We start from the raw sequence: 24964 nt of genomic DNA on the forward strand, positions 1-24964 counted from the left end.
CTTTCTAAGAAATACTCAAACGGCAAATATTAAAGTTTATACCAAACATTAAGTGGTTAATACTAAATATATATGTTTTAATCAAGGGTCTCAAAGTCTTTTTTTTTCTTATTTACCTTTAAATAACAATAAGTTAATGTTATTCCCTTTCGTTTCCATGCAATTAAGTACAAGTACATTGGAAAATATTCATATTCAATTAGATTTGGCAAAACATTACCAATATGACATGTTTGTGCATTTTTTCACTTTCAACCATTTTTACTCACAAGCTATATGTTTGACACCCCTGGTCTAAATGAACAGATCACAAAGCACTGACTCTCACTGACTCTCTCTCTCTCTCTCTCTCTCTCTTCTTCTCCTTCTTCTACGTCTCTTTCTTCCTTCCTTTCATATCAGCTCTCACAGCTCCAGCCTACTGAAGCTGAACCTGATACATGCAACATATTGATTGTCCGCAGGATCAATGGTACATTTCTATCTTTGATTTGTATCTCTTGCTCTCCAGACTCACTGTGTGCTCTTTGATTGAGTTCTTTGGCCACTGGTTTTCAGGGTGGGGAGCTGAGAGACAATCGCTCAATGTGCGGATAACCTGACCCAGTTTAGGAGATGTACTGAACCACACTGACTTTGCTTATAGAAAACTCACAGAATGGTTCCTTGTTCAGACACACACACACACACACACACACACACAGTTCCCTATATTTACAGACAGCCCACAGTGCAGGGAGATGGAATGACCACTCTGGAACTACCCTGTAACTTCTGAGGCACAGCTCAAAGAAATTGGAATCCGATTGCACTTTGTCAAAAGTTTCATTTTTTTACTTTAAGTTTTTCTCACTGTTTTATACTGAGTGATGACCCTGTACATGCAAGTAATTTTGCCCTCAATATATAAAATGAATCAATTGAATTAAATTAAACCAAACTACAATTATTTTGCAAGAAACCTGGACAAAGACCTGAACTTTCAACATTTTTTACAATATCTTTGTTTAGATATAGTTTATTTTAGAAACTCAGGATATGACATAATTAGTTATAGCCAATAGATGTTCTTGTCTGATTCTGCCTTCATGAATTGTATTACAGTAGTTTGCAGACGTTTTCATGGGAACATACACTATGTCTCTCACAAATAATTATGAGAAACTACGTCTGCTGGGATAGCAACGTCATTTCAGTTCACAAACATTTTTGGCCGTTCACCCTGTTCTATATCCCAGCCAGGTTGATGCTCTCTCAATTCCTCACATCTTAAAAAACTATAACAAACAAACAAACAATCTTTCTTATACACATAACACACATATATAACCAGCTTTTGATTTTAAATTTTACAAAGGAAATGTTTATTTACCTTTCTTTATTGTGTGGAACGATTCCTTTTAAAACACACTTTAAACTGCCATCACATTTTGTGTTCTGCGCACCTCCTAGTGGCAGCTCGCGCACCCACAGGTGTGCCCACACCCCACTGTGGGAATCCCTGTGTTAATACGAGAGCTGGGAAACCTGCACCACTCAGCGATGTGTTGCACAAAGTTCCGGCTCTGTCGAGGCGGTTACTAGGCGACAGGTGCCAAAGGTACATTTCCTGATTTCAACTGTGGCAAATTCCAAAGCTGTTTATGTTTCAATAATCCATTTAGTTTATTTTTTTCTCTCTCTCCCTTTACCAGACTAATCAGGTTTGAGTGAATTCCCAAACTACAGATTGAAGTTTTGTTTGCATTATTTAAAAGAAATTCAACATTTCTACTAATACGCAACTATTCTTTGGCTACTAATTCTACTTTGACTAGCTTTTCACACAGACCGCTGCTTATCTGAGATGTTCTGAAACTCACTTGTTCTGAAAGCAATGTGAATTCAGATAAGAACAGTTCTTTATAGTAGTTAGCGTATATTATGTGAGGAGGTAGTTAGAAAATAAATATATAACGTTTATGCAAAGTGGCAAATTGAGACAGCCAAACACACCAAACTCTTGCTTTTTACATGGTTTAATTTAATGTTCTTATCTTCCTCCCTTCTGTTTTTTCATGCCACATTAAATTGACATATTTTTACCTTTCTGTAGAGAGGAGTAAAAGATGAACTAGTAACAGTAAAGTTGTGGCTGTTACACCAAAACAATTAGGTGAGAAACACTAAAATGCTCTGCAGACTGTGATTAGTGCAGTAAATGACTGAAAAATGCAACAGAAACACCTCAGGCCTCTACACATAATCATTCGATTTATGGTTATAATAAAAGTGTTGACTCATTAGCATAGTCCTGAATCTATTTTTACCTCGTTTTAACCTATTAAAAGTTTTAAAAAGGGACTGAATGTTCTGCCAAGGCCCAAAATAAGTTCCCATCCATCTTAGACCACCTAAGCTGTTATAAGTCGTGGGAGGAGTGGGAACCAGTCTCCAGTTACTGGTACAGATATTAGGGTAAATCCTGGAAAGGTCTATAATGGACCCATCATATTTACAGTTAGAATAGTCTTTATTCTTATTATGTGTGGTTAGAACATAACGAAATTGGGGAAGGCTTCTTCGCAGGTGTATCACAGATACATACATACATACAGATACAAACAGCGATCAGCACTACAATGACAACAACAGCAAGAAATTTACTTTGAATATAAATAATAATGATGATGGCTTGAGGAAAGAAGCTGTCTCTCAGCCTGTTGGTCCAGGTTTTGATGGACCTGTAACGCCTGCCTGATGGCAACAGTTCAAGGAGATGCCCACCTTAGCAGGGCATCGGGAGGTGTGGATGTCCTTTAGGGAGGGGAGAAGGCAGCCGATAATCCTCTGGGCCATCTTCACCAACCCCTGTAGCCTCCTCCGTTCTGCCTCAGTGCAGAGAGTAAACCACACCGAGATGCAATAGGTGAGCATCCTCTCGATGGAGGAGCAATAGAAGTTCACCAGCAGCTTCTGACTGATATTGTTGATCCTGAAGAGCCTCAGGAAGTGCAGACGCTGCTGAGCCTCCTTTACTACTGCTGAGGTCTTTTTGGACCACGACAGGTCAGCTGATATCGTGATGCACAGGAAGGTGAAGGATTGGACCCTCTCTACGCAGACTCCGTTGATATGGAGATGGGGTCAGGTCTGCTCTGTTCTTCCTGAAGTCCAGGATGATCTCCTTGCTCTTTGTTGCATTCAGCGCAGGTTGTTGGCCGAACACCACGTCGACCAGGCCATGACCTCCTATCTGTAAACAGTCTCCTCCCCCCCAAGATCAGCCCCACCACTGCTGTGTCGTCCGCAAACTTCACAATGGTGTTGTTGGGGTGTTTGGGGTTGCAGTCCGATGTGTAGAGTGTGTAGAGGAGGGGGCTCAGCACGCACACTTGTGGGGATCCGGTGCTCAGTGTTTGGGTGGAGGACAGGTAGGGTCTGAGTTTCACTGCCTGGGGTCGTCGGAAATACATTAAGGGCATGTCCCAGACAACATGTGGGTGTGGGTCATGTTGTCAAAGGTGCCCAGGTGTTTTTTTCTTAGTGCTAAATGTCAAGGGTGCACTGACATTATGGCCAATTGCTCCGTGCTGCGCTAAAGTGCTAGTTGTCTGCCTCCCCTGGGAGGAGGCAGTCAATATGATGTACTTAACCACGCATGTGTGCAAGTTTGGCCCGTGTTCCACGCTTTGGCCGATCAATTCTAACCCCACCATAGCAGGCTAGCCTCACCATGCCTTGTTGCGGAGCGTTTGCAATCACATTAACCCTAGAATCCACGCATTAGGGGCAACACAGAATCTTAGAAGGTGCTTGGCTTAAGTTAAAGAATAAAAGAAGGATAAAAAATAAATAAAAACTCAAATACAACACAATTACATCTGTTACAATCTGTACTGGTACTTGGTAGAATTTTCCAGAAAAGTTGTCTAAAGGGTAATGGTACATTTAGGTGGTGGAACTAACGTTCCCCTTTGGAGTCTCTATTCAAATTTCCAGACTTTATATCAAAGAAAGTCAGTATTATATCAAGAAAGAAATATCATAAACTTTGCACTGACAGTCCTTCTTGTACAAGTTTGTAAACCCGAGACTCTCAAACTTTGTATTCAAGTATTGACCATCATCACAACACAGTGCACCTCAATAATAATGTTCCCCACCATGACTAAAAGGCAAAGACATAAACATCTACAAAAGATACAAAAGTTCTATGCATACATTTTCAGCTGAAGATAACACCTCAACTACTTATGTCTGTGCGATAATAAAAGTTATCACAGTGAAGTGTCTTCTCTGAGAATGTAAAGCTCTGGTTCTGCAAGCGAAGCATGTGACAATTGGTGACCTTTTCCTCATGCATAGCACAGTTTTCTGCAAGTGTGCGACTTTAATCAGGACCCAGCTTTTGGAAGATGTGCTCAGCTCTCTGGCTGCAGACGAGAGCAGCATATGGGGGTTAGAAGAGAGCGTAAAAAAGGAGAGGGAGAGAAGTCCTGAGAGCGTTGCAGAGGAATGGAAAATTAGGAGTTTAAGTAGTGCGTTTAATTCCAGTACAAGGATTAGTACATTTACTTTCCTAACTGTAATCTCTGCGGAGACACAGTGTAGCGGAAAACTGCAGTCATTACCGACCAGGCCTCATCCTTTCAATTGTATGGTATGTATTATTAATGCACACATTATCAATAGGGCTTTAGACTTATCTATATAATGGTTGATGTGTGGTTTTGAATGTGTTGGTTAGGGCCTGCCTGTTTGCTCCTCATCATTCTTGCTTTAAACTTTTCAGTGCAGGCTGCAGCCTCTAGCCTTCTTTTCCAACATTTTTCTCCAAATTCTTTTTTAAGTGACTAATTGCAATGGTTATAGGGTGTTTTACACCACATTGTGCTAACTCTTTCTCTTTCAGGGACAGTTCATTCAGTTGTCAGATGATGTCTGTGTGCCTTGATTAAAGTCTATTTATGGGAATTCAGATAGCCTTGAAAAACCCACTCAACCATCAGCAGACAGTATTGGTTTTGTGTGCGACACACTCATGTCTCATTTAGTGACATAACGCTTAGCAAAAGGCTGAAAAAACTGCAGGTAATGTTGGAGACATAACACGATTCAATCAAATGCTGTGGGTCTTCAAACGCATAAAAAAAAAAATCCAAAGGCCAATTTTCTCATCAACAAACTTGGAACACTCACAATCAGTCATAAGTGAGTGTTAAAACAAGTGGATTGATTAAATAAAAATGCACAAGTGTTCTGTGTTTCTGTTTGTTTGGCTGGAGCAGCTTTGATTTCAGTTACATTGAGACTGTAAGTAATGGCTGAGTTTGTGATGCACTGATTTTAGAAATGACCAACTAGCAGAGTGTCTTTTACTAAATAAAAAACAAAAATATGTGCTCCTAACAATATAGTTTATGGTTTGAACAGTGGTAGAGAAACTGAAGTTCTAATGTCCAGAGGCATTTTTGACTGGAGTCACACAGTAAATGTTTGACCACTCTTTCTTGGACTTACATACATGAACTCAAGTGATTTCTTTATTTGTTAAAAAAACAGAAAAACAAACAAAAACAAAAAACAACGGTTATAAAATACAGTGTCATTTTTGGATACTTTAGGGTGTTTTTTCTTCCTAGTTCCACTTACTAACACATACAATGACACACTGAGAAAAATAATTTTTGGCTTAAAAAACAAATTATTTTGAGAAATCAGTATCAGTATCTGGACTTTAAGCTCCTTGACCACTGAGCCCACTTTGTTTATAAAAATTTAACAATAAGTTCATTTAGGTATATCTCTGACAGTCAGAAGAAGAATTACATACTTTGAATGGCACCTAAATCACCTATGAGAAAAATGTATTGACGGTAAATGTATTCATGAGCGACATCGACATTTTAAATGGATATTTACAGGTGAACTGGGATTTATGGATTCATCCCCTGCTGACATTTCCAGCCTAAGATTTAGGCTAAAGTGAATCATCCGATTTTTTTTTTTATCCAAAGCCTGTGAAGCCATTCATTCCTTTTGCAATTGCTTTGGTGGAAGTTTGCTGCTGGTACAAATCACAGCAGGTGACCTTCATACCTGAAGACTAAGAAACACACTTGTTTGATTAATTAAACAATACATTTTTAATCTGGTGAAACTTCTGACAGCAATTGATCAACAAATCATTAAAACCCATTGTAGTGTTGTCAACTTTACTAATCAAAGAAGTACATTAAGTGCCCACAAAAAGAAATATTTATCATCGATCAAACCTGCCTTTTTTAACTGTTTAAATAACCAGACCTGGGCAAACTATGGTCCATGGGCCAGATATGGCTCGCTGGGCTTTTTAATCCTAATGCTTCATGCATCACAACAAAATATACCGTAAATACTGTTGATCCCTCTGAATGGTGACATACATCAAATGTGCCATATTAACTTTGAAAGTTAAGGTTTATTCTTGCACATATCACTTTAATTTTTTTGCCAAGCATTCTACATCACACCAATACTAAACTAACCAATCAAATTTTGAACCTCATTTTGGCCAAACATTTTGCCCAAGACCCACCCTTATGATTGGGTGCTGATGACTAAGGCTGGGTGAGAGACAAGAGCTGCTCTCACACGTTTTACAAACTTGAACTTTTCTACACAATGTCCACAGAAAATTCAACCTGAGGACAAATGTCCCTGTTCAGCACTGAATTTGACATTAAATAGTTTTGGCCTTCTATCTGAATGCAGTCATTCTGATGTTTGATTGAGCCCAAGTACAAACAGATAAAGGCTCAAAGAGGCTGACGCTGTGAGCAGAGGGCAAATACAATACAAAGGCAACATGGATATGCAAATTAAAATGCAGTTGCACAAAATTACAGGCTAAATGTCACACACTCGGCCTGGAGCTGCTGCTTTGGGTTTTGTCTTTAGTAATAACAGAAAGGTTGGGTCACCAGATATTTGTGCTGAGTGAGCAGGCGGAAGGTTGTGTCACATGATAACAAAGCTTATAGTGCCTTGCGTTTTGACTGAATGCCATCTGTCTACATTGCCATTTCAAAGTATTGACTTTGAAGCCCGATGAGTACAGTACAGCCAAAAATACAGGGCTCTTCCTGGGTGAATGGACAAGAAAAAGTTTGTGGGTAATATGAACAATCAACTTGGGTCGGGTCAAAACTGAAACTGTCTATGGATCACTGGCAGAAACTCAGGTTGCTGGAGTCAAGAATTATTAGATACACATGTTCAAATTTTTGTTGACAATGAAGGAAAAATCAATGTCAGATGTTGTACGCTATTAATCAAAAATATTTTCAAAGAACTCCACTCACAAGGTCAGTGTTTTGAGCAATATTTGGCTTTTCGTAAAATATCACAATGTTATGGTGCAGGATGGAAAACATTCAAAGTGTCAAGGGGGTGTACAAAAAAAACCCAGAAAAATATCACCTTCGTCAACTACTGTTGTTTACTTTGGCAATGTCGTTTTTTTCACAGGTGAGGCAAGTGACTGAGGAAAAGAGCAGGGGAACGGATATAAATAGATAAGAGATGGAGTGTGATGAAATTACAGAAATAAGAACAGAAACAGACTAAAATGGAAACACAGACTATTTTTCAAACTACTCCTGCACCATCTGAGTCTTTGGCTGTAGTACCGGGTACCGGGATCTGTTCAAAATGACCAACTTTGATCATAGAAATTATCAATTTTCTGCATGTAAATTGGATCTCAGTGATTAGATTTATTTTAGTTTTTATCATATTCTCAATGTATGCCAAACATACAGCCTGTGGGCCAAATACAGGCCTGGTAGGGGTTCAATACTTCCCATTTGATGAATGTTGAGAGTGAAAAAATGCACACTTCCTGTTAGTGATGTTTTGTCAAAAAAATTTCCCAATATACTTGTACTAATTTGCATGGAAACAAAGGGAAAAAATAGTAATAGAGTATAAACTTGTCTGTGTGAGCTTCCAGATGTGACCCACTGGAATCAGCTTTAGCAACACTCGTGTCACACTCTGCTCTGACAAATCTTTAAGATGACCTCAGTGCTCTGACAGTTTGAAAGTAATGCTCCCCTACAGGTGAGCATTGCAACACGAAGGTCAGTAATGAAGAAGGTAAGAAAAAATAAATTTTAGGTAAATTAAGATATAGAATCCAAAGTGAAGAGAAGATGTAGGCAAGTCAGCTGAAAGAAGACAAAAAGGAACTGAAGAAAGGGAGCGATAAAGTCAGAGGAAGTGAAAAGACAAAAAGAAAGCTGAGAAGCAAATGGCAATGCAAGGCACAGCAAAGAAAACATCTTTTGTTTATTCTCATTTGCTTCATGTAACTGCAATTATGTTGGCAGCTATTGTATAATGATTATTGTTATGCTCTGAGAGATAAGGTTTAGAAAGCCTGTAAAGACTGAAGATGGTAGGAGGGGGAGATAAGAGTGTAATTTCACATTTAACAGAAATTATCATCCGTGGAACTCATATTTGTAGAAGGGAAAGTCACTAAAGGAGATACGACTCTCAATGGACTGTGGCTTTAATGTAGAAAGGAAGCTCTTAGGAGTTCAGACTCCGATAAGCCTTTCTTTCCCTCCTGCCTCAGCTCCTCTATGAGGAAATGGTTTCCAAGACTGACACTCATCTGATTCAAGTCGTATTGTTTGTCGCGGGCATCAAGTGATAGGAATAAGAATCCATATAAAAAGCCATTAGTTTTCTATTACTGCCATGCCAGATGGACAGGCACTCAGTGCTGAGCCAAATCACCAAGTGTTTAAAGTGTCAGGTTAGATGAAAGAAGACTACCTCACAGGGTGTTTCCATGCCACTTCCCAGGGGCTGAGTGGCTGAAATGACCATAAAATTCTGTTGAGTTGGACAGCCTATAATTTTCAGCAGCGAGTGGCGTTTCGTCAAGGCATAATGGAAAGCCGTTGGAAGCCATGAAATGTGCTGCATTCCTGTTTTGGAACACTATTGTCTGAACACTCAGGACTAAACTTTAAATTACTGTTTTTAAGCCATCTATAAAAAAGCTTCTAGAGAGAAACACAATTGTTGCTATGTTTCTTTAATTTTTTTTTTGTGCCTTTCTACACAGAAATCAGAAATTTGTGTATGACTGTTTAAAAAAAGACAGAGACAGACTTCCTTTCAAAACTTTAACTTGGAACACATGGTTCTACAGCCTTTTATCTGAGCAATAGAGTTGTCTTCACTCTGTGTTCTAATGGGTTTTTTTTTTCATCATTTTTGGCATGATGTGGTAAAACCTGCCTTGTGAATAAAGTAAAGATGACAGAAAAAGGGATTTGAGTGAGAAAGCAACTTTGTGTGTGTGTATGTAAGTGTGAGTTTGTACTGATATGTAAGTGTGCATGCATTTGCATATTGGTGTACTCTATCAGTCTCTGGCAGAGGCCAGCATCTGTGGCATTTTATTTTTTAGTCAGTTAAACGTGTTCGCAGCATGTCATCATATGACGTCAGTAAATGCTCTGGGTGATTGGAAGGCAGACTCACTGCTGGAGGCCTGAGCTCATCATACTGTACAACACTGCCTCAGTCACACCCTGAACCCCTTTATCACAACATGTGCAATATTTTAAATACAGCCTACTGGTATACAGTTAATACTTTTTCTTTTTTGTTTAATGACATTCTATGCATGGATGAGTCAAAAGCGCTAGATCAAAACATGTTGTAAAGCTATAATTATTTAATCAGGTTACTGTTCACCACTGGAAAGGCACAAACTGACAAGTAAGGGATCAGTAAAACATATAAAACTTTTATGTGTTAAAATTTAAGTAATTATATAAATGTATTTTATTCATGTTTTTAATATGTTTTTAATATTGCTAATAAGCCAAACTACTGAACGCAAAATAAATACGTTTGATTTATATATTTTTTAGGTCTATATGGAGCCCCTAAAGAGCCCCTTTTTTTTCCCATGTCTCTTTAGGGGCTCCATAGGTCTACAACATTGTTTTGTGGAGAAAAAAAACAAAAAACAACTTTTTCTGTGTTTTAGCATGAGGTGGCTTTTGTTGCATACTTTAAAAAGTCTATTCCGACCATAGGTTAAGTCATACTTTCGTTCTGTGAATAGCATTTCAAGAATGGAACAAAAATTGGAATGACAAAGAAAAAGCAGCAGCCTTCGCAGGAAAATCGAACAAAAAACCTCTGATGTATCCATCCACTCTGGTCACAAACTAGTTTCTGTACATAAATCATTTTAACAACGTATGTGTGAGAGATTAAAACAAGACTTTCCAAAAATTGAAATAAATGTATGGAAGATGGCGACGTAACCATGAGACGTCGTAGGTTGAGGACAACCTGTAATATCTTTGACTTAGATTTGTCTTTTCTCTCATCTCCTTGTTTCCAATTTTTGTGATTATATCAATGTCCAGTCTGACCTAGCCTAATGATGCCACTGTTCCACTTCCAACCTCAGCATGTACTGTAGGTTGTAGTGGCTGGTGCCATCTACAATTCTCGGGTCTATGTAAGGAAGTCATGTGACAGTTGAGACCCTCGACACCATACCTTAACATGGTGACTAACGTTAGTGACAAAAAGTCATGTAACCTGACCATTTTTATTGTATTTAACTCACTCAGCCAACATGGCACCTGCAGCACTGTGTATATCCCCTCTCACTTTAGCAGGACTTCTGTGCTCAGTGGAGCTTTTACGTATGTATGTGATAATTAGTGTTTACAGAAATTTCACAAAAAATAGTCACAAAAACACACAAGGAGACACACAATCATTTGTGGATTTAAGTCTAATTTATGTGGTTTGGTTGTCTAAAAAATGTAGTTTACAGTTTATTTAAACATCATTAGTTAAATTAATTTGCATAAAAGTATGATTTTATGTCCTCTTCACCATCTACAGCTATGTCCATGGGTCCCCCAGAATCTTCGACCTTCTGAGAAAATAAACATATTATAACTGTGTTTAAAGCCACCCATGCAGCGGGCATGGTGTATTTCTGTTTGGAAATAATGTAAACATCAATTTACATATTCTTTCTTAAAAGTTAAAAAAGCTGATGTCACATGAGGTCAGAATGAGTGGGGGAAATGTTGAAAAAGAAAGGAGAAAGAAAAAAGGGTAAAAAAAAAGAGAGATAAATTTTTATATTTATTTAGTGCTGTTTACATCACACACACTCCCAACAGCCCAACTCCACACATTCTACACCAAATAAACCTATTTAAGTGGATTAGCGATGCAACCCTGGGGCGGGGGGGACTCCATGGCCCTTATCTCACACACCAAAACAAAACATACTATCTTAATCAGTCTGTAGGGGGAGAGAGGGAGTTTAGGGGACACTGGCAATGTTCACAATATGCATGAAAGCTGAAGCATATGATATGATCCTAATCCCTGCCCAAAAATGCTCTGCCCCTGGGCTTGTGCAGCGGAGATAGTAAATAGCTTGTTGGCACCGAGGGGTCGGTGAGTCCTGGTAGCTGTTAGGGACACCTGTTGCAGCGTCCTTGGAACAGATGTTGCTTATACTTTCCCATTATGACGCCAGTTACAATTGGCAGCTGCATTCGGGAAAAGACAAAGCCAAAAAATTTAAAGCTCTGTGGTTTGAAATTGTGTGTGTATTATCATCTGTTACATGTGTCCAGATACTGACTTTGGAGTTCTCTTTCTTTCTCCTCTCTGCTCCTCTGCTTTTGTTTGCTGCACAGGTCAAGGTTGGCTGATTATTTGGCCAACTGCTGGATGCCTCCACATACAGCGAGCACCTGTCCAAACCAGGACAATCACCAAGCCTGCCTGAGCTCCTTCACAAGACTCATAGGTCAGTACAACTGAGGTACAACTGTGGTGGAGTAACAGTTTGTTTGGCTGAGGTCAGTCTGACAGTGCGGGTATTGGGAACCTTTGACCCAGAAATCGATGGCTTGAACCTGTGTAGTGTATCATAGTAAACAGTAATCAAGGCCATGTTTGGGGTTGCCTTCCAACAGTAAGTCTGGCTTTTGTGATGTGTTTCATCAACAGTCATTGTGACTCACAAGAAAGCCTTTAACCTTCAAAGCTAACTTAATGTAAACAAAGAAAATTTGGTGAAAATCTATGTATATCATCTATTTTTTTATTTTTTTATTTTTGGAGCTAGAGTGTGTTTGATCGCAACCAATTTTCTCAAAGTGTGATCATCTACATTGACACACTGCGACCTGTGCTATTCTTTTATAACATCACTAATGGGATCCTATCCATTACAGGAAGCAGTAGCCCTTTTGTTTATTTTGTTACTTTTATATCTGCCAGACCATGCTTTCAAATGTGAATATCGAAAGTCAAGAGAGTTTTACTTATAATTTCCATTCCCTGAATTGTTGGTATACTTTTTACAAAAAAACACTTACAAACCTGTAATTTGGTAATGTATTTGAATCTTGGTTATCAGGTAAAAAGGTAAAAAGGAAAATATGGTATTGATAGCAGCCAGTCATAGCCAGTGTAATGCTGTTAAAGCCCTACCCCCCATCTTTCGTCTGGAGGATGGTTAGACAGGGACCACAGACAATGTCTTGTTTAATATATAAAACAATGATTTTATTAAGAATAAGAACGAACACAAAGTGCTGTTTATAAACAAAGCACAAAAATAAATGACCAGGTTACAATAGAGCAGTACTTCTCAAATAGTAGGGCAGGCCACGGGGGCGTGAGGGGCACGCTGGACATAAGTGTACTGCTGCTGTAATGCTTGAATGATAACATGCCTCCAGTCACTAGGTGGCAGCAACTTATGCAGTGGTTTTTACAGACAAAAATATACATGTGTTATCAGGTTCTCAATAGTATTCAATTTGCAGGGGTGTGGATGTGGGGGGTGAAAAAAAATTCTGTCCCCAAGGGGGGGCATGACAGAAAATAATTGAGATCCACTCCATTAGAGAAACAAGCAAAAGGAAAAACTGTCACCCTTCGACACTGTAATTGTTTCAAACTATACAGTTTCACTGCCGAACCACCCGCAACGCACACCAAACCATGAGATTGCAAACAAAAAAAGAGGCACAGAAGGAATGAACATGTTCGCCTTATATCCCTCACTAGATCATCAGACAGATGCCACTCACCTGGAACTGGAGAATATATGACATAAATAGTTATTGCTGCTGTATTTCCAGAGGAATTGTTGCTTATTCTTGCTGTTTTAAAGAGTGGAGTTGCCTAACAGTCCTTGTTTGCGTCCGACTGTTGCACCTCAGAATGATGATCCAGACATCTTTAAGCAGGTAAAACTACCGACGACAGACGGGTCAGTTAATCTGTGTAAATCTCTGAAAAGTACTGATCCACATTGAACACAATGAAAACCCTGGATTAAACACAGATGCAGTTCAGAGCCTCAAAACATTTTAAGAATATAAAAGCTTTTAAAAACATAATGATAGCTTCTCCGTCAACTTCACCCCGTCCCCCACCCACCGTCAAGTAGAGTTGATGTTGATTAAGTTATTAAGCATAACAGATACAGTCGTTAGTCTTTTTTGAGAGAGAAAGATTGTGTGGAAATAGGTGTTAGAGAGAGGAGCTCTGTCTGTGGTGTTGTCTATAAATAAATGCCACCATTGTAAGTATCAACTTGTCTACTAAGACTGTAGCATCTCCTGCAAGAGAGGAATTCCATCTTTCTAATGTTTTTATTGTAATAGATGTTGACATTTTCAGTCTGGTTCCAGACAGGATTTTAGTATTACTGCACCCACACACAAGGGGGAAAAAAATCGCTATTAGGGAGTGTCTAAATCAGAATAAAAATGTTTTTTAGAATTTGTACTCCATTAAAGAGACAGATTAAAATGAAAGAATGAGTGTGTTGTGCTCAGAGTTTGCACCAGTTAGAAGTAGGAGCCTAATTATAGTTTAAAATGTTGAGTTGAAGACTGCAGCTGACAGGTGACTAGTTGGACTCAGCAGGCAGACAGGAGACAGGTGAAACTTGAAAGCACAGAGTAGTTTTAGAGTGGTTTTTGTTTTGTTTGTTTTTTTTGTTTTTTGTTTGTTTTTTTTGTTTTTTTTTGGTACAAGAACTAGAGAGTTCTGCTAAAACAAAAAAAAAGACCAACAGCATTGACTATCTCCTATGGTTCAGTGTTCCAGCATGACCTGGCAGCAGGAGCAGACTTCTGAAGATGAGTTGATGAGATGATCTCCAGGTGCTCTGATTAGAGGAGGTGAGCAGGTGTGTGGAGATCAAAGGGCCAGAGAGGAGCTGGAACGGAAAGGACAGTGAAAGTTCACAACCACTTCTCACAAAATGCCAAAAAACAAACAAACCCTGAAACCTCTACGTATGGCATTAACTTCCCAAAATCTCACATTTTTAGAGACCCCAAAGGCTGGATCATTCTTCACCTACACACAGAAATGTGGAATAGTTACTGTGTAATACACAACTGATAAGAATTTTTAAAAATCTCTGCACAGTATTTGCAAGGATATCTGAGTTTTTCAATAATGATCACACTCCATGCTGTTTCCTTTTTTTTAATATTTTTTTTCAAAGTCATCAAAAAACTGATGTTTTTATTTCTTTAGAAAAGGTAGACTGTCATTATATTTTATGGAGGCATGAACTGATAAAGTCTGCCTTCCTCTCTGTCCAAGTCATTACTCTGGACCTGACAGTGTTGTGAACCTAACAATGATAAGGCTATATGAAACATAGCATGTAGCATACATTAAGTTTCAGTGTTTTTGCATACACTATCCAGCACTGTTGGACGTCGAAAGCCTGATTGCTGAACACAAACTTGTGTCAACAATAACAATATTGATAAATAAAGTAGTAATGCACCACTAGTAGCTGCCAAAATTAGCATATGGAGGACAAATTACTAGAACTTTATTCCCCTTCAAGGTGGCTCTAGTGGATGTTAAGAATACACAATTAAGATTATAACGCCACCTGTTGACTGCTCATAGCTTTGACAACAGTACGATGGGATTCAAGGAGAACTTAGGGTGTATGGTCATCAATATTTCTAAAAAACTGTAAGAAGAACTGCCCACACAAGACTTAGTTCCAAGACTGATGGTTATAGGGGGCTTGTAGAAAACGCAGCATGACAGCAGTCTCTTGTACTTTAATTTTTATCAGGCCAAGCAGGCAGAGCAGTGCTTCAGTTCTCTTCCCTGCTGGCCTGATATTTTCTCCAGTGCAATGGACATCAGTTCACTACTAGAAGTAATTAAGGGGGTAGAGGTGCAGTGAGTGTGTTTATTAATTAAAACACTTGATGACCATCTGTTTGCTCACTCTAAATGTAACTCAAACAGTGTTCATAGCCTGGTATGTGAATATATTTCAAATGCAGCTTGAGTTTGATAACATCAGCTCGGTAAAGTGGTGGCAGCCTCAGAGAGCTTGCAGTTTCCCAAATGCAAATGAGGATGAAATAAGCCTTTTTTCAACACAGAGGTTTCTGAACAGTCCATATTTCAGGATTAGACCGTGCTTTCCCTCTATGTGTCATAAACTGTTCAGTATAAAGTAATAATAGACCACAGTGCTTCCCTGAATTCTCTGAAAACTGTTGTGAAAAGTACATCTAACACCCTCTGACTCCACCTGAAAGCATTGACGCACATAAGTGAAATGTTTTAGTCCAGTGGTGTGATATCCAAAACAGCACACGTACTTCCTAAAGCACCTGCTTTAAAAAATATTCATGATATAATGGCCTCTTTACATCTCAAACTAAGCAGAACAAAATGCTCCCACTTCAACAGAACAGACCCATATGTATGACTAACATCCTGTTGCCCATTTTCTGTAATATTTGCAAGAACTGCAGTCCATTATTGTCCATTAGTGATTGGTAACTGTTTGCCCTAATGTCTGTCCTGACGTCTGTTTTGTCTGGGTGCATCTGTTTCGTAATCAGGTACAGAGATGACTCCCAATTACGTGGACAACAGGTTTTCCGACTGGGTCATATCCCCCTGGTGCACCTGTGAGGGGAGTGGGAACCAAGAGGAGGAGTGTATGAACTTCCTGCACTACTTCACCAACAACACTTGTCTAAGTGAGTTGTTTCACACACACACTCATGCATGCATCTCAAATGTGTTTTCATAAAAGATGTGGGTCCAGTGGTCATTCAATATTGATGAGAGAACCATCATGTGTTGTGGTAGTTACTCTTTCCGCAGTAACATGTAAGAGAAAACGGGGGCTGTGAACATCGATCTGATGCAACTTTAATAGTCTCATGTCAGATTCTGTTTTTGTGGGTTTTAAGCACTCCCACAAGACAAAATGTGGTGCTGTTGAGAGTTGGATGATTGTTGGAGGATACTGAATGTGGAAATAATGAGCTGTGTGGCTTTGGCGGGTGTTTCCGGCTACTCTGAGGTTTGTTTGGACTCACTTGTAATGCACCAGTGTGTAACCTCTGTCACACTTGTCTTGTCTTCTGTGGCAACGAGTTACAAAAAACTCCAACCAAGGTGGTAATGCTCAAAATGAGTCCAACGGCCCTGTCCTTTTACTCTTCAGATGTTTCAAACATTTCAAAGTTGCTAGCATTTCTTTTATTCATTCAAAAGCCACAGGTGTCTATGTAGGGCAATTCGTTCAAGGAAACAGTTATTGCTGTCTATTAATCGAATTACTCCCAGCCAACCATCTACAGAAACAGCAGGAGGGCCCAGAAGTACCCAGAAGGTGAAGCAGGTGTTGGAGGAAGCTCACACACCCTCACTGTACAAAGGCCTAGGACTGCACATCTTGCAATTTTGATAAACTACTAACCTACTAGTCAATCAATTACTGTGTGCCAACAATGTGCACGAACATTTCGCCATTCACTCTTTAGATCCACAAACACAATGTTTTTGATGTTTATCAAGCCTTTGAAAAACAGAATTACACCACCAGAGTCAGGCAGAGACAGATTAAGATTTCTACATTTTGTGACACTATAAATATTTAAAACAGTTGACCTTAAGTTATATTATTAATATGTTAACAATATGTTATTCAACATAAAACACAAGTATCTGTGAATGGGTGTATATTGACTGAATACATGTTCTTTTTAGTGCCTTATGCCATTTTCACACCCAAACATGAATCCACTCCCATATTAGTTATTAAAGAGTCGATCACATATTAGTCAAAGCAAATACACTTTTGTGTTTACACTGACTTTTATTGTTTGAGTGTGTGGTAATTTAAGTCAAGTGATCAGCACAATAAAAATGAACGTGATATCCGGGAAGCCTCATCCTTCCCATATGGATAATGAATAACAGCAACACAGATCGAGTTTGAAAAATAATTGGAGAGAGTACGTCAGTGAGCTGCACTGGAGATACGGCATTGAGTGGGTAATAAAATAATAGTGATAAATGGTAACAAATACTGTGAGATCACAAGTTTTAGGTTTTTGGTTCACATACGGGCATGGAGTGAAACGTGTTGTAGTTTTTGAATGGCTTTGCAACTAAATTAGTTAATATAGGAGTTTAACCGGAGGTGGATTAGTTAATGCAGTGTCACGGCGTAACATATACAGTATTAGGAGCCAGTGTGAAAAACAGCATTAGACAAACTATTACTTGACAACTTACATCCATCCTCTGGCGAAGATCAGCCCAGATTTGAATACAACAGTCTGCATGTCATTTTCATATTGTCAGTCTGTGAGAGATAAAGCAATCATTGCTCACGGGGAGAAAAGCGAGCATGAAATGGAAACAAATCCTGTACAAATAAAAGGGTAGGCTGGAGTATGAGACATCTATAAATCTTATGTACATCCTGAAAAGTGCGTCATGACTGAGTGGTAACCTCAAACATCCTTATGATTCTTTTTTTCATTACTATTATTCACTGAATAGTAAAATACAGACAGCTCCTTACATGCTACGCTGGAGCGAGCAGTGCCATCAGTGCTACAAGACACCATTGCCTTTTACATGTTCCATTGTGTGGGTAATGCTTTCAGACAGTTTCAATAGATTGCCGGATTGCAGTTTTAGCCGAGTATGCGGGATAAGGGATGAGTCTGGGAGCTGAAGAGGCGGTCTTGAAAAATAACACAAAATGCAGCATCCCCTTACTGCAGCCAGGCGATAACTTTAAACACACCAGGGAGAAAAAAAAAGTCCATATGTATATGTGTGTTTGTGTGAAAACCCAGGCTGTCAACTGAATGGTAATTTAATTATGTTAATTATATTCACTGGAATTAATTTATCTGCATTATTTGGAGATGGGCTGAGGATGGAATGGCAAGGCATGGCAGAGAAAATTATATGGAGAGAATTGAAATGTGGAAAAAGTGCAGAATTGGGAGTTTATAACTTATTTGCTTTGAAGGTTAAATCATTTTTCAAATGTCTCATATATTGTCCAGCTATTAAGGTTTTGACTAGGGATGTCTGTTAATATCGACCAACCGATAATATTGGCACATATTAGCATAATTATGTTATATCTGTAAGAATCATTATCATTTTTTACTTTGATATTGAACATGTAATGCCTGGGCTTTGCCAAATGATATGTGCTTTAAAAATAGTGAAGTGCCCTGGCCACAGACCAGAGTCAGATGTCACAGTGCCCTGAAGAACTTTAAATGAAACACAATTGCAGTAACTTGTTCTAAACTCCTTTATTGCTCTCACCACACCTCCTCACTCCCTCTCCCATACCCGTAACTGTTAACTCATAACACATGGAATTATGGTTTTGGATAATATCAATATCAACATAATATCAGATATATCAAAAAGTAAATATCGGACATCCCTAGTTTTGGCTTAGTTCTAGTTCAGGAGTGGGCAAACCTTTTGGCTCACAGGCCGAAATGTAGCTCAAAATTTGATTGGCATGCCGGTTCAATATGAGTTCAATAATTTAAATAAAATGTAGAATAATAAACTTTCACAGGTACATTAGCACATTTTATTTTTGCCGTTTTTTAATGGCATCAACAGACATTATAGTCGATCTGTTGTAATGCATGAAACAGACATCAGTCATCAGTTGGCAGACCGGATTAGAAAACCCAGCGAGCCGCATCTGGCCCGCAGGCTGTAGTTTACCCAGGTCTGTTCTAGCTTATAATATATTTGATAACTTGTTTTATGTTTTACTTAGATTCTATCCTGTGACATCAATGTTAAAATGCCTTTCCTTGAACACTATAGTTTTCACTTTATACAATAACAAAGCCCAGATAAAGAACAACAGTACAAGAAACAATAAGACTTGGACTGGAGAATATTTTTTTGTTGAGAGATACATCTTGCACATGCGCTGGGACACATCATCAGTGATGTAACATGGGGTCACTGGGTGTTTTCAATCATCAGACACCCTCACTCAGGTGACCCCACCTGAGGTGATCAGACTCTAGCCTGTGTCCCAGCTGCATTTGCCCATGGATGGATTTGCCCTTTTGATCCAAAGCCATCTTGTGGCTTTCTCTGCAGCTTCAGTTGCAGATCTGATGGCCTTCCTCTTTGCCTCCCCTGTGAGGCCCAGCATAGTGAGGACTTTGCAGAGGGACCGCCCTGCAAATCCTCTGCAAAAATATCACTTTTATTTACTTATATTATTTTTTTACTCTCTTTTGTCTTGCTCACAGCGAGTGCAAATGCCTGCAGTTTCCATTCTTGAAAGCAGCAGGTGTATAAAAATAATAAATGTTCAGTGAATCAAATGATGGCCCACAAACAAGTTATGAAGTGATTTTAAGGGGCTCCTGCTGTTGTTTCATTTCCTTGATGTTAAATCCTTTGAAATATAATAATATATATATATATATATATATATATATATATATATTACAGATTCCCGAACAGTCTTTCGAGAGAATCCCTTCCAAAATCCGCTGCTTCTGCAATTCTGAAAAGCAGCTTTGAGAAACGGATCATGTAACTGAGTTTAGTGTTGCATTTTATGCTATAAAAATTAAAACTAAAGCAGCACAACCTGCTTTATTCCCAGGATTTTCAGAAGTGATTGTTTGATTGTTTGGGGAGGAAATGCAACACAACCTGTCTATTCACTTTGGAAATGCTGACTGGTCGAAATCTCAGACTGTATATATGCTGTATGAGCATATTTAGGACATGCACTCCTTCTATATCCTAACCAGGTTGACACACCCCACACCATCAGAAAATAAAAGACAAAAAAAAAAAAAAATGCAATGAGCTGTCTTACAAAGGCAGCTTGTTCAGTCATGCTCAAATCACCCGAATGTTACAACAATGCACTCTTGAAGTTGAATTATACTGAAATGGAACAATGTTTGAACTTCAACACAGCAAAAGCTCAAACAAACAAAAAAAAAAAAACCACTTCAAACCACCAACACTTTTTTTGTCTTGTGTACCCCCTAGTTGCAGTTTGGTCAGAGATGTGCATCACACTTTAGGAATCTGTTTAAGATAAATATTTTTCACATAACAGTAGGGGTTGCACAATTTTAGATTTTTTAACAATATCGCTTATGTAACAAAACTTGAGGTTGACTAGTCAATGATCCTGTCATTGATATTCTTTTCAGTCTTTGAAAAAAAGGAAAATCACAGTAAGAGGAAATGTACAGCATACACACCTAATTTAGACAAAACAGCAAGGATATCATCCAGTATATCAACACGCTGTAAGTTTCTTATACTGACAAAAACAGTGCAAGGCTTATAGTCATGCCCCATCCTGATTTGCGCAAAAAAAAAAAAAACATTAGCATCAACATGTCCTCTAGTGAAGGGTTGCCCATGTAGTGTTTGTGGCTAGGACAGACAGGTAACACACACACACACACATAAAGAACTTGGCCAAACTGGGAAATGTGGAAGAACAAGAAAGCAGGCAGAACCAAAATGTTGTACTGAGGAGAACAACAATCAGGTGCAAGGAGGTTTATTAAATCAACTCAACTTTACTTCAACAGCAATCTGGTAATCTAGTCTCAACTCTCAGAAACACAGATCAGACAGGAACAGTGACAATGAAACCACAAGGAGAACAAGAACCATAATCACACAGCTTCACAGAACAGAAACAACAATGAACTAAAAACAGTGAGGGAGAGAAGTTTATAAACCCAGGACACAAGATGAGACCAGTGAGACTGATTAACAGAGAAACACAGTACACAGGTGAGAGTGATGAAGCTAATTCGCCATGAAGGAACAGACAGAGGAAAAAAGTAACAGACAGACCTGACAAATGCACTTTGTTCTGGGAATTTGTGGTGGGATTCTGGAATGATTCACTTTCCCTTCACTTTAATGATAACGGCTGAAAAGTTGATCAGTAATTCTGCTCAAAACATCACCTAGATTAAATCAAGAGACTAACCTGATCAAAGCTACACATTCAGCAATGGACTAGTTCCATCCAGCAGACTTAACCGCAATAATCTCTGCCTCTGTTTCTTTTTGTGAGGCGTTAAAACGTAATCAGGGGCTATCAGTGAAGCAGTCAGTTTGATGTGTTTATCATTCTGTGCAACCTCCGAATTTAACTTCACAAAACTAGCAATAATTTTAAATAAAAAAGAATTCAACAACATCCTGGTCTGATCTTTGATACCATCCTCTCTCTATCTCTCTGTTCATATCTTTCTTTCCTTCTTCATCTCTTGTTCTATCAGTCCCTGCAGGTAAGGGTAATGCCGACTTTGCCCACAGGTTAGAGGAAAAGTTATTCAGAGTCATTACAGAAATGAATGGCCATTGGCAATATGCTTAATCACTTAGTGGAACATTTGGCCACAGTAAACCATCTTTTGTTGAGACCCTCGAGCCAACTGCTTTAAATTATAGGCTTATTCCTCCATCCCACAAAATCTGCAGAGCGACAGCTAGCTGTAGTCCACAAACAGACACACAACACCAAACCACAAGGAGCAAAGATTAGATCAGCCACCATTACCACCAGCCACTATCTATCTGTCTATGTATCTATCTATCTATCTATCTATCTATCTATCTATCTATCTATCTATCTATCTATCTATCTATCTATCTATCTATCTATCTATCTATCTATCTGTCTGTCTGTCTGTCTGTCTGTCTGTCTGTCTGTCTATCTATCTATCATCTTGCGCCAATAATCAGACAACCTATCAACTACATTGTTATCCCCCAAAACGTGTGACATATATTGTGTTATAACAAGTGGTTCATTATTTACAAATGTACATTTAATTCTGCATAGTTACTTTACTCTTGCTCTAGTGCCACCTTCAGGAACAGACTTCCTGTTACATACTAAAGTGAATTAATGGATTAATTTGATGGGATTTCAGCTTCTATAGCAAAACGTTATATAAAGTTATGCAACATTTAACAGTATGTGCATGTGTGTGTTTGTGCATGTGTGTGTTGGGGTATCTGTCCTATGGATGAATGTGGGGAAAATGTTATTCCTTTATTTAATTTTTTTGTGAATGTTTTGAATTTGATCAGTAAATCTATTCTAAGTATTTTCTGCATGCTGACCTTATAATGGAGGTGGTTGCCAAGTAATGACATGCTTTGCCTTCTCTCTGGCTGAACAAAGAGAAACAAGCCTCATGTTTTAAACGGATGAGCAGTGAAAAGGTGCTCAGTCCCTATTTTACCATATCTAGCTGAAAAAGCTGGCTGAACAGGGATTTATCACATTTTTGCAGACTTAAACACATACATGCGGCACATTTTCAGGCAAACACACAAGCACTGGTTTTCGTGCATTCACGGGCTGCTCTCCTGCGTCTGAGCTGATTGATTTGCTTCTCTTTAAAGAGTTTATTCCTGAGCATACAACTGCTGGTGAGCAAATTGAGGTATATCATCTCTGAAGCGAGAATTTTGTCACTGTTTGGTCAGGTTGTTGTTATTTGACAGCAGCTTTGGCAACATGAAAGGGGTTTTTGCAGTGAGCCAAGGACAAAGGTGCTTGCGTTTGGGAAATATGTCTAGTCTGTCACAACAGGATTTGCTAATAATTAACAGCTATTCTGATAGCACAAACATCGGACATACTTAAAGTATTTAAAGGAAAGACAGCTGCAGTTATTACAAATGTTCTCTTTGAAATACTCAGTAATGGTGAGAGATTTGAGACAATAATGATAATAATGCCATAAAAATGAAAATGTATGTTCACAAACATTAATAATCACTAAAGTTCTTCAATTTTTTTTAAATTCTTGACTGAGTGAAGCCGAATTTACAGGCAGGAAAACTCACATCAACTTCAGACATTTATTCTCCATCTGAGTTGGCCCTCGAACTGCTCGAATTTTAAACCTCATTTTGGCCAGTAAAGGTTTGCTCGCCCCTGTCTTATCCACGGAGTCCAGACTCTTAAAAATAGCTGGAATAAATGTGCCAAGCAATAAAAATCATAAGACTTAAAATAAGTAAAAATGACACAAAAATAAAATATCTCACTATTGCTGAGAAAACAGAAAGATAATTTCTCTGTTCTGTTTTTTAATCCATCGATTCTCAAAACTTCTGATTTCTTTCACTTCCTCATCTCCAGAAAGTGGGCAGATAACCTAAAAGTTGGAGAGCTGTTTGTTTGCTGACTGGCTTCTTGCTGCGACGACGGTCGAAAATAAGTGATTTTATTTTTGTTTCCATGCAGGAAATGCCATCCAGGCCTTTGGTTATGGAATGGACAGCATGCAGAACAAAAGTGTGTCTGTCCCCGCGCCCCCTCCCACCAAGACAGGATGGTACTGGTCCAATGACACCTTAGAGCGTCCCTTTGTCAACGTCCAAAAGGTAAAAAGCACCCTCATCAGTTACAGTCTTCTTGTCACATTTTACAAGGGAATTACAGGTCTTCTGAAAGAACACATTTGCAGTTCAAATTTTTAACAGATAGGATTTGTCACGGTGAACGGTTTCAGCCATTTCCATCAGCTTCTTTGCATAAATTTGTTCAAATTGACCCATTACAGAAGGAACCACAAAATCCCTTTTCTACTGTGTTTCCACATCATGCACAAAGCTCAGCAGGCTGCATCATTCATATATACACTCAATCTCAACGCTTGTTAAAGCAACTGGTACATCAGAACATATACTCCATGGTAATACAGTTGTTGTTACACCAAAGATGATGACATTAGGTGGAAATAATATTTTTGCATGTACAATGAAACAGAGAAAGACGAGCGGCAGAGCGGGTTTAATCTGGATTTGAGGGCCTTAAATACCAGCCCTGGCTCTGTTCAGTTGCTGCTCAGAACATTTTCTCACAGAGTGCTACCTGTTTATTTAGTTAATAATCTTTGTCAGTGACCTGTTTCTGTCTTTCTCGCACTGAAGTGAAATATTTTACGCTCTACTTTGGGCCGAGGAGTTTTTTTCCTATGCTTTTTGTCTGCCTGTTGAGTTTGATTAGTGTTTGCAGCGAAATGTTTTTTTTAACAGATGTATTTTTGATGTACTGTGCAGCACTGGTGTGAGAATAATGATGTTTTTCACTAGCTGGATGAGACATTGTAGTGTAAAACCCTAAATTCTAAAGAAAAACCTTGAGCTGCCCTGGCTGTTGCTGCCTTGGCCGTAGTTATTATTTAACATAAATTTCAGCAATTATCACAAATCTACATAATGCGCCCCACAGTGTGACACATTCACAAATTCAAATGTGCATGCTGAATGAATGACCCCCATTGAGACGTCTCTTCTGAGTCATTCCTCCCATTCTGAGTCATTCTAGGGGGCAGTGGTGCTTAGTGGTTAAGGAAGCGGACTTGGGTCTGGAAGGTTGCAGGTTCGAAAAGCTGCCCACTGTTCACTTTGGTGATGGGTTAAAAGCAGAGGTCACATTTCGTTGTGTGCAGTAATGTGTGTCACAATGACAAGGAGTTCACTTTCTTTCCCCTTTATGGTTTTTATGGCCGATGAAATGGCCTTGCGGTGT

General features: G+C 38.8%; 1 protein-coding gene across 1 annotated transcript in view; it reads left to right on the forward strand.

Annotated features, from left to right (window-relative positions):
* LOC103398250 (GDNF family receptor alpha-2-like) overlaps nucleotides 1-24964 on the forward strand; it is a 72429-nt gene that overhangs the window by 41730 nt on the left and 5735 nt on the right. The window contains exons 5-7 of the mRNA XM_008336799.2: nucleotides 11733-11845; nucleotides 15954-16094; nucleotides 23675-23814. Of these exons, the coding sequence (XP_008335021.1) occupies nucleotides 11733-11845; nucleotides 15954-16094; nucleotides 23675-23814 (394 nt within the window). The remainder of the gene's footprint in view (nucleotides 1-11732; nucleotides 11846-15953; nucleotides 16095-23674; nucleotides 23815-24964) is intronic.

The sequence above is a fragment of the Cynoglossus semilaevis genome, chromosome Z (assembly GCF_000523025.1).
Source record: "Cynoglossus semilaevis isolate Cse_v1.0 chromosome Z, Cse_v1.0, whole genome shotgun sequence".
Taxonomy (NCBI): Eukaryota; Metazoa; Chordata; class Actinopteri; order Pleuronectiformes; family Cynoglossidae; genus Cynoglossus; species Cynoglossus semilaevis.